The sequence below is a fragment of the Sceloporus undulatus genome, chromosome 5, assembly GCF_019175285.1.
Source record: "Sceloporus undulatus isolate JIND9_A2432 ecotype Alabama chromosome 5, SceUnd_v1.1, whole genome shotgun sequence".
NCBI classification, from domain to species: domain Eukaryota; kingdom Metazoa; phylum Chordata; class Lepidosauria; order Squamata; family Phrynosomatidae; genus Sceloporus; species Sceloporus undulatus.
The window spans coordinates 139,601,646-139,612,403 of record NC_056526.1 but is presented as its reverse complement, the minus strand read 5'-3'; the positions used below and the strand labels follow the sequence as shown (position 1 = coordinate 139,612,403).

Here is a 10,758-nt window from a genome sequence, read left to right as displayed (position 1 = left end):
TCTGTTGATATCATATGGATGATTAAAACACAAAAGGCTCATTGTACTGACAGCTTAGAAGTAAAGACAGTCCAATAGGCCCTCTAGACAGAGTTTGGAAAGGCTACTTTTTAAATTGTGACTCCCATAATTCCCAGCCAGCATGGCATGCCAACTTCTCAGGAAACTTTTGGGAATTATACTAGGAAAATCAACCTTCCTAAGCTCTGGCCTTAAATAACTACTGTATTTTATACTGAATTGTATACAAGTAGCATTATTTTGACCATACCAGTGATTACTACTGCAAAAAAGCAAGATTTCTCTTTTTCCTTTTGGGAACTATGTCATTGTAGGTCCCAGGAACTACCTTTGTAACTTCAAGCATTGGCTACACTAGGAAGCCTTTTAATACAATATAGTTATATACATGGCTATACAGAAGACCTTTTCCTTGCAATCCAAGACACTACAAAAGTCAGAGCACATGCTGAGTTTTTGTAAGAAGGAAATAATTCCAGAGTTAGGGAATACTGGAGGTGGGCATCCTCACTGCTCATATGGAAAATGGCTAGTATTATATATATATATTTTTTTGCATCACAGAGAGTTAAATAAGGCTGAAAAATGGGTTGTTCAAATTACTCATAATTCGTAATTGTAAACAATGATTTGAAATATCTTCAGCTTATTTAATATCTATGATATTAAGAATCTGAGTAATGATTAAAATTTCACATCACTTGGTTCCTTTTGGGAGGTGGTGGGGTATTTCTAATAACTGTATTTTCTTTTTTCATTTTAAAGTCATGCACCACTAATGTTCCTAGTGATTAATGTAACAAACTGAATTCATAATATTCACTAAAATCTTTGTTAATAAATTAATCTTCAAATTAGTCTTAATGGCAGTGCATTTGCTGAAAGCTAATATTACCATGCTGTGGTTTATGAGGGAATCAATGGGGGAAAGCAAAAAAGAATGTAACTCAACACATTTGAGAAGAAAAACTAACAGTGAGTCTCTTAACACATTTGAAATGATGTAGTTTCATAATATTTTATTATATATTCTCACTTGTGAAAAGAAGAGTCCTGCTTCTTCCCAGTTTTCCCTGTGAAAGGCACTAATTTGTCAGGGAACTGGAAAGCTGGTGCAGCCTCCCTTCTCAATAAGCAATTGAGTTAAATATTGCCTGCATGCTTTTCCCTTTACATCTCCACCAATATAAGTGCGGTTTATCTTATGTCTAAAACTTACATTTAAGAGAAAGGGTCTGGGATTTCTTGCATGGAAGAGGATGTGGCAAACACGAAGGATCAATAACATTTATAAAAGCAACAGCAACAGCCTGAACCCCCACAGTAGTGGGCTGATACTGTGTGGTCTGTTTCATGGGCAGGATGGGTGCCACTTGTCTCCATGTGGCTATAGGTCTGAATTTTCCCTATTTTTCACATAGATATCTATGAGGTACCATAAAGTTGCTACATCATTGCTGATGGACAGTGAGGAGCCTCAAATTATGAAATTATTTTTCAGACAAAAGTCAGAAAGGATGCATTACTAGGAGTTATGTGGTAGCTACAGCAACCTTTATAATAGCATTAAACTAAACACAGGCCGTTATTGATGTTGTAATTTTGCTGTTGTATTATGCTAATGAATATGAATAGTATTAGGAATATATCAGGAACATACTTTATTTAATAAACTGATATACTCTTTTTATAAAATGATAAAACCACCACCTATTAGGCTGAGTATTACCATGCATACTGTATTAATCAAAAGTAAGGCCTTAAAATTAGTAATCTGACAAGGCTTAAACTGCCAATAAATTATGCTTTGATGCCTGGGTAGTTAGTTTCATATGCTATAAAAACACCAGTGGTCCGCATGGGAAAATACTAAACTAAGGGGCTTTACAGCCTGCCCTCTTTCCCTGCCAGATTGGGGAATGTGGCAACCATGCCACCAACCTGGCAGGTCCACAGTGCAAAACGAAGCTGCAAGAAGTGGCTTCTTTTTGCACCACAGAAAGGGCTCCATAGTTGCCAGCATCATGGCTTTTCAGTGCTCCTTTGGTGCAGCATGTGGACAGTGCCTGTCCTCTGTGACAATGCCAACAGCTGTCCTCTGAAACATCACCAAGGGCCATCTCTAGGTCTCAAGTGCTGACCTTGCTATCTCAGAAACTCAGTAAGCTTCTAACCTGGTAACACAACATCAAAGGCTCATTTTTGTAAAATGAACTGTACTTAGGGTACAAGACATGGCACTGGGGTACCTGAAAATAACTTTCCTGCTGTTTTTACATTTTTGGGACTTCCAAGTGCTCTTAGAAGTCTTTTATTCATAAGGTCACCATGCTAAAATGGACTTGATGGTAAACAACTCAAAACCTGTAATGGTCCCAGCTCAGAGAGGAGTGTTCAATCCTTCATGTGCTGTTTTCCCAATTAAACACTCCCTTCCAGCTGCCATTTGTCACATTCGCTAAACCATACAACTATGAAGCTTTTTCTAGTGCAAACCCACTCGAATACATAATGGATATATCTGTTAACTGAAGTGCTGAATTATAACTGGTTACAGATGGCAAGATCTAGCCATGATGTAAGAGTTGCACAACTTTGTCTCATTATGTCAGATCAGATGAAAAACTGTTAAGGAAGTGGTTATTAGCTCATTAATATCTGTGGATCATCATTAATTCTAAACATACTTACCTATATGTAAGTGTCACATAGTTCAATTAAACTTGCTCTCTTGCATATGTCCTTATAACTGCAACCTTAAAAGTGCTAATCTGAGGGTGGAATGAATCTGGAATGAATCTTCAATTATTTATTTTAATCTTACTGATGTTTCATTTTGAATTATTTATACTTTTAAATAACTCAGATGCATAGAGCTGTTTTGCTTTAATTTAATCTGTAGGTTTTGAAATAACACTTTCAAGAAATCATTGCTTCCAGGACTTTTAAAAGAGTAAAAGAGCTGTTCAAAGCAGAATGACCTAGTTCTGTATGAGAAAAGTCTTTAAGCTGAAGGAATATTATAAATACAGTCAATAAATCTTAGTCAGAAATGTATCAGTGCTGAAAGAAATTGATGTGGTGGTGGTGATGAGATTCTTGATGGAAGTTTCACAGAGAAATAGATTTCTGTTTTTACAAGCAGCAAAAAAGAGCAACAGAAACTGAACAATAAAGATATGAACATGAACATTTTGGGCTCCTTTGGGTAGGAATACAGGTTAATTTCTTTAAAAGATTGTACTTATCCATTCCCCCATGACATAAATATGGAGAGTTATATTTTTTCATCATCACTGTCACTAATTTTTTGGAATGTGATTGGACTGGCTTGTTTCAAAGAAGTCTTTGAAATGTCAGTGTGCATTGTGGACATGGCAATTGTCTCATAGTCATCGTCCCTTGTGTTGAAGTCGCAGAAGCGAAAGAAAACCTGCAAATCCCTTTGGAAGTTCTTGTTGAGGAACCCATAAAAGATTGGGTTCACACAGGTTGAGATCATAGCCGTGAGATGGCAGATCAAGAACAGTAAGTTGTGGCTGCAAGCTGCAGGTAGAATTTCATGATTCCAGTCAAAGACTGTGTTAAAGATGGTGAGGGGCAGCCAGCATACAGCAAATGCAACCACAATAGACATAAGCATTATGTTGATCCTTTTTGTTTCAGTGGATCGGTATTTATTATCTCTCATCTTGTCCATCATGTTACTCCTTCTTTTTAAGCGTATGTATATCTGTGGAAAAACAAGAATTCAAGAACAATAACAACCTTACATCATATAACCAAGATATATTCCTTTGAAAAAACAAAGAACAAGTACTGGACATCACAAAGCAGGCTCTTGCTTACCTTTAAGTAGCAAATAAATATGAAGCAAAGGGGGCCCAAGTACTGAATCACCAAGAGAGCTGTGGTATATGAAAGCCTGATAGACTCCAACGGAAAGGAATCCAAGCATACATACTTGCCCTTGTACTCCTCTATTGTTACATTTGTGAATGGTTCATCAGTTAGTATGTGATATACCAGGAAAGGCAATGAGGAGGCCACTGCTATGATCCAGATAGCAGCAATTCCTATATAGGCATGTCTGTTATTTGGCCTCCAGCCTCGAGGGTTGATAATCAGTTGATGGCGTTCAATAGCTATAAGGACCAAAGAGAAGACCGAGACTGTGATGGAAACACATTGTACAAAAGGATTCAGTTTGCACATGGCCTCCCCAAAAACCCAGTGATCCATTAAAGTGTATACAAAAGTGAAGGGAAGACACATGATAGTGATTAAGAGGTCTGAAAAGGAAAGATTGACAATGAGGATGTTGGTCACATTGCGCATCTCTTTTTGTTTCAAGATGATGATGATCAAGGCCAGATTTCCAGAAAGGCCAAGAAGGATAACAGCGCCATAAGCCAGGGCCAAGGTGAAGACCATCACCAAAGGTACAGGGCAGTCATCCTGGAAGTGTGCAAGTCCAGAAGTCCCTTTTGAGACATTCTGAAGAGAATAATTTCTTGCCAAAGAGAGAAGTGATGTATTCATGTTGAGGTTTTCCCAACCTGGGAGCACACTGATTGATAATCTAAAACTGCAATAAGCTCTCAGAAGCACATTGAAGAGTTCAGCTTTCTTCTCATTACACAAACAGGCTCCCAGCAAAAGCTGCCATGGGCATTTTCATGACATTGATTATTTTGTGCAATCTGCAAAGGTAAAAAGAACGTAAACATATTATATATGAAGTTAAACAACCGGAAAAAAGAAACTATTTTGTACCACTAACCCAAAAGATTTTTCATCACAGTCCTTGGAATATGTCATCCCCCTTGCTGCCATAGGTATGTCACATTATTCTAACTATTCCTACCTATGACTAATTGCCACTTAGTTCAGTGATACCTGCCCCCTTATTTTACAAGTATTTAGAGCTAAACAAGAGTCAGCATGGTGTAATTGTTTGAGTACTGGACTATGACTCTGGAGAACAGGGTTTTAATCCCTGCTCAGCCATGGAAACCCACTGGGTGACCCTGGGCAAGTCATACTCTCTCAGCCTCAGAGGATGGTACTGAGAAACCCCTTCTGAAGAAACCCTATGATAGATTCACTTAGGGTCATCACAAATTGGAGAATGATTTGAAGGCACACAGCAGTAACAGAGCTAAAGACTGAAAGCTCAAACCTATTATCTGAGTTTTCGTTTTGAATTATTTATCTCTTTAAAATAATTCAGATGCCAAGAGCAATTTGTTTTGATTCAGTCTGCTTCCAAAAACGAAATGTTTGTCAAAATGCATAAATTAACAATGTCAGATTAAAATCCAGAAGAGGCCACTCCCACTTTTTTATTAGATGTAAATTATTCCTAAATCCAACTCTAATTTTTCTGAACTATCTAAACTAAAAAGAACCCACATCTTCCCCCTTGTATTGTCTAACTATGCAGTGATGACCCCAAAGGCAACAATTAGGGTAGTCTCATGTTAACCCACAGGCATATTGAGGCAAGGCTTTCCCCAAGGGATTCTCAGACTTCAGGACAAAAATCTAGCTGACTTTTAGGAAACACATGACTATCCAGTTACTGTTGGGAGTGCAGCTTTCATCAGCCCTTGCCAGCATAGCCAGTGGTGGAAAAATTATGGGAGTTGTGTCCAACAACATATGGCCAAACATTCCTGGGCCTAGAGCACAATATGATGCTTGTTTACTCAACAGTGAGATCTGGAGTTACAATGTGACTTATTCTGAAATATGTGAGATTATAGCATCAGTGTAGGCTGAGACAGAAAACAAAGGATCTAACACTGTTAAGGGCTGCAGCATAAAATAACAGATTAAAAATAATGACATTACATCATCTCTTTAACTCTACCCACATTAACACATATCAGAGCATATACAATGCATTTCATTATTTGGAAACTGGGCAGTGATTTCATATATTGGAATCCCTGGTCCAAAGCCAAACGTATATAAGAGAATACAACATCCGGTGAATGCTAACAAAACAATATGGGACATATCCCTGGATTCTCCAAAGATATCACGATGTAGAGCAGAGCAGAGAGCAGCATATGGCTCCTGAACCACCACCCAGAAACACGAAAGACCTTAGGCCCATTTTTTAAAGTGAGCTCCCCCCCCCACACACACATACCCAGTTTGCCCCAAAAGGTTCAAAATCAACACAAAATGTGGTAGCTTTACTGCCAAACCCTCTCCCCATTACCTTAAAATACACAACATCCCTGATAACATGGCCAAAAAATCATCCTGAAACAAAAACTTGGCATCACGTCCAAACACATTGGGTGTGCAGGTGTGGCATGCAATGTGGGTTTCGGGGTGGTGGGAGAAATGGCTCTGCCACCTTCACAATTGTCCACATCTGGTATAGAAAGTATATGCCAAGAAACCTTCCATCGTACTCAAATATGGTAATGCAGGTTGCTGTATGAGAAGAGCAAGCTTCAAATAAATCTAATAGGAGCGTCTCTTAAAGTACTAATCACCTACTGCCAGCTAGGAACTGTTGAAAAAGAAATCAAACCAACTCTAATTTTCCTAAGGTGATTACTGTATTTTCTGGCGTATAAGACTACTTTTTAACCCAGGAAAATTTTCTCAAAAGTCAAGGGCCGTCTTATACGCTGGGTTTCATCTTATAGAGTGGGTGCTGAAACTACCAAGCCAGATTGGAGCATCTGCGGGCTTTGTATACAATCCAATCCAAGCAGGCTTTGTATACAACTGGTTTTCCTGCTAAGTACCTGCATGTCATAAGCATTTGAATTAAAATTACCATATTGAAATCAAATCTGATTTTTTAAAATTTTTATTTGGTGTACATTGGAAGAGGGGTAGTCTTATATGGTGAGTATATCCCAAACTCTATATTTTAATTGGAAAAGTTGGGAGTCGTCTTATACGCCTAGTCGTCTTATACGCCAGAAAATATGGTAACTTTCAGCAGCACCAGCCCTACCATTAGGCAGGGTTATGTGGCCACCTCACGTAGCCTGGGTGAAACAGGAGCAAGTTGTTGGAGAGCAGAGCTATATATCACATCTCTTGTTGCCCTTGGGTGTGGTGGAGGATGCTGCCCTGTCACCAATGTTGAAACAAGATTCAACAACTAGTCCAGTCTGTTTCTGTGCATGAAAGGGGGGAAGCATGCCATCTTATTCTTTACCTAGAAAAAAAGTGTCTAGAGCTACTCTCTGTGTCATTCAGCACTGTCTTAAATGTAAAGCTCCAAAATGCAAATTTTTATATTTATCATAAATTCTGTCTTTCTAGTTTTTGGGGGGCAAACTTAGGCTTGCATGTTTTAAATTAATTACCAGTTATTTTGTTATGATAAATGTTGCTACAGTTCTTTATTTAGTCTTACTCGTTATATGCCATTTATACGTCATGGTTGTATACTGAAATTTATTTTAATTCTTTAACACATTTTTCTCAGGGTGTCAATTTAATCGGTGATCCATTGTCTACTGGGAAAGCCGCTGATCCTGGGTGATGTTCTTTTCCATGTGCTGAGTCTTGTTTTTGGTGTTTTTTCAGGACTAGTAGCCAAACATTGTTTACTTTCAGGGTTTCTTCTTTCCTATTGAAGTTGTCGAGGTGTTTGTGGATTTCAATGGCCTCTCTGTGCATTCCAACCTGAAAGTTGTTGGCATGGTGCAGAATTTCAGTGTTTTCATATAGCATTTTATCCCCAGGTTGGTTTATGACATGTTCTGCTACTGCTGATTTTTCTGGTGACCCAGTCTGCAGTGTCTCTTGTGTGCCTTGATTCGCATTTGAATACTGCGTTTGGTGGTCCCCATGTAGATTTCTTCACAGTTGCACGGTATGTGGTGAACTGTTTCCATGAGAGGGTCTCTCCTGTCCTTCACTGAGTGCAGCATTTTCTTAGTCAGTCTGTAGATCATTTGGAGGTTGTGTTTCCTCACCAGTTTCCCTATTCTGTCTGTGATTCCTTTTATGTATGGTAAAAATATCTTCCCTTTGGGTGGATGGTTGTCTTCATTCCTATGGGTTTTTCTGGGTCTGGCAGCCTTTCTGATGTCTGAGATAAAGTAACCATTAGCTTGCAGAGTCCGGTCTAGGTGCTTCAATTCATCTTCCAGGAAGTGAGGTTCACAGATCATTTTTTGCCCGGTCTACCAGTGTTTTTATTGTGCATCACCATTGGGTGCTGGTTGGAGTTCTTGTGTAGAGTTCTTTGCTCTTCCCTATAATACATTTGGCAAATGCATTCTGAAAACAGTTACTTTACAGTACTTTTTAATACAACAAAATATGCATTAAAATAGCCACTATTAGTAAAATGTTATCTTTTCCTTGACTGAATGAAGCTGGTGTGTGAATATGTTACCCTTTTACTCTTTCACAGAACTCACTGTTTGATAGAAAATGAAATAATTAAAATGTCATTCCTAGAAAACTGAATTCCAAGTGACTGAAAACATTTGTATTAGTGTTAATGAGCTATTATTTATTTCTAACCTGCTTTCAGAGAGTTGTGTAACTGAACATGCAAATACAAATTTACACAGGACTAGAGGCCAAACCAAGCAACTATCAGATAAGCTTGCCATCTACTTATGTGTAAACAGTCAGGTATCCTAGCTGGAGTTACAAGGAAGAGTCTCTAAGGGCCGAAACACACAGTCCAAATGTGCTGCAGTGGTTTCGATTTTCAGGTTAGGGACCATGTGGCAACCCTAACCGTCCATTATGATGTAAGTGATGCATGTCGCTTGTACATTGCCGCGCATCACTTGTGTAACAAGTGCGCCAGTGGTGCACTCATTATGTCCACCCTGTAGCACTAAAAGAACCTGATTTTTCCGGGTTCTTTTTCCTTCGGAGGGAAGCCGCACGGTTTGGTGGCTGTGGCTTCCATCCGGGGGAATTAGGTCGCCAGCAGGCCAATGGTAAGGGCTGATGGGAGTTTCAATCCAACAAGACCTGAAGGTCTTCATATCTTTTAACATGATACCACCCTCCAGCAATAATCCAGGTAGTCTGAATACAATCTGCATCAACTTGAAAGTACCACCCTAGCAACACAACCATCCAAGGACAGCATTGTTTTGGAAATGATGAAAAATAGTTCCTTGTTTTTTCCCCCAGAAGGAAATCTCAAGCATGAACCTCAGAGACACACTTAGGCTGCAACCCTATACACATTAGCCTGGTAAATAAACCTCATTGAACTCAGTAGGGCTTGCTTCAGAGTACAGCCAAGTATGATGGTCCCTAACATCACATTTAATTTGGTGGTGGTTTGTTTGCTTATTTATTTATTCATTTATTCAGTCATTTGTTCATTTTTGCTATTGTGATTGGCAATTTAAACCTCTCCACCATTTGTACAAGTTTGGTCTCCCTTAACTGCAGCCTTATTTTCAAGTAAATATGTTAAGGGAAAAATGCATAATCTAAAATGAAAGATATTAGAGTGTGGATGCCAGTCTTCTGTCTAGAATTGTAGCCTTCCTTTTAGCTGCAGTTTTATTTTATTTGTTAGGTTTAGACCCCACCTTTTTTTCTTCTGTGAATCTGGAATGTGGATTCAGATAATCTGAAACAGATTCATAGAAGAGGCTTCTTTTAAATAAAATAAAAAATTCTCCTCTCCTCCATCCTTCTCCTAAGTGCATAGCACCAAAGCCTACCTAAGCTATTTTTGTACCGTAGCACAAAACTCCCACTATTCCCCATTTCTAGCAATAAAAACACATTAATAATCAACCTATCTCACAATTTGCTTCCCCTTCATAAAACTGGATACCAGCTCTTGAAGGTGCCTAATGGCAGGACCAAGCATACATCAAACAATGGTTTAACTTTTTTGAATTGACAGAGGGAGAACCAGTTTGGTTTGATCCTTGGCTTAAATGATGTTCTGAGCTGAGAAGGCTTTCAGTTAAAGCAAACTAGCCAGGGTGGATGCATGGCCATGCTTTTCACAACCATTCTTTTCTTAAGCAACATTGTTGCAACATTCATGCTCAACCTCATTCTCATCTTGTATCTATGGAAATCTCATTTCATGTTTGTGTATCAAAATTCAGCCAGGTCAGTCCCCTGATTAAGCATGGTGAAGCAGATGCCTCAGGTGGCAGGTTTGGGTTTAATGCAAGGACAGTAAATTGTTAGTTTTTATATGCGTGTTATCATCACATTTTTTACTAGATATGGAGAGGTTCCTCTGTGGGATTTTTGTTTGTTTTTGTTTTATCTTGTTTTTGTGTTAGGATATAAAATATCTTTCCTGACTAGAGAGATATGAATCTTGACTGTGGGACAGGGATGCCATCAGATGCTCTACCTCAAGCAGCAAAGGTCGGGCTTGAGCTGTTATTGAAGTGTGTGTTGATATGGACTTTGACTTTGTGGGCACTCAAAAACCAAGATGGGACTGAGACATTAAGCCCTATCAAGTTTAAGAGGCTCTATAACATTTTTGTTGTGTGCCTTCAAATCATTTTTGACTCATGGTGACCCTAAGGTGAACCTATCAAGGGGCTTTCTTGGTACGTTTCTTCAGAGGAGATTTGCCATTGCCATCCTTTGAGGCTTAGAGTGTGTAGAAATAATGCAGTTTAGCCCCACTTTAAGTGCTGTAGCTTCATCCTACAGAATTCTGGGATGTGTTGTTTCACAAGGATAATAATAATAATAATAATAATAATAATAATAATAATAATAATAATAATA

At 38.6% G+C, this 10,758-nt stretch overlaps 2 protein-coding genes across 2 annotated transcripts in view; one reads left to right on the top strand and one right to left on the bottom strand.

The window, feature by feature from the left end:
- NPY5R (neuropeptide Y receptor Y5) overlaps positions 1-10,758 on the top strand; it is a 59,344-nt gene that overhangs the window by 10,530 nt on the left and 38,056 nt on the right. The gene's annotated exons all lie outside the window — the stretch shown is intronic.
- Positions 475-10,758, bottom strand: part of NPY1R (neuropeptide Y receptor Y1) — a 14,023-nt gene continuing 3,739 nt past the window's right edge. The window contains exons 2-3 of the mRNA XM_042467437.1: positions 3,871-4,724; positions 475-3,754 (exon numbers count right to left, since the gene is read on the bottom strand). Of these exons, the coding sequence (XP_042323371.1) occupies positions 3,299-3,754; positions 3,871-4,563 (1,149 nt within the window). The 5' untranslated portion in view covers positions 4,564-4,724 and the 3' untranslated portion in view covers positions 475-3,298. The remainder of the gene's footprint in view (positions 3,755-3,870; positions 4,725-10,758) is intronic.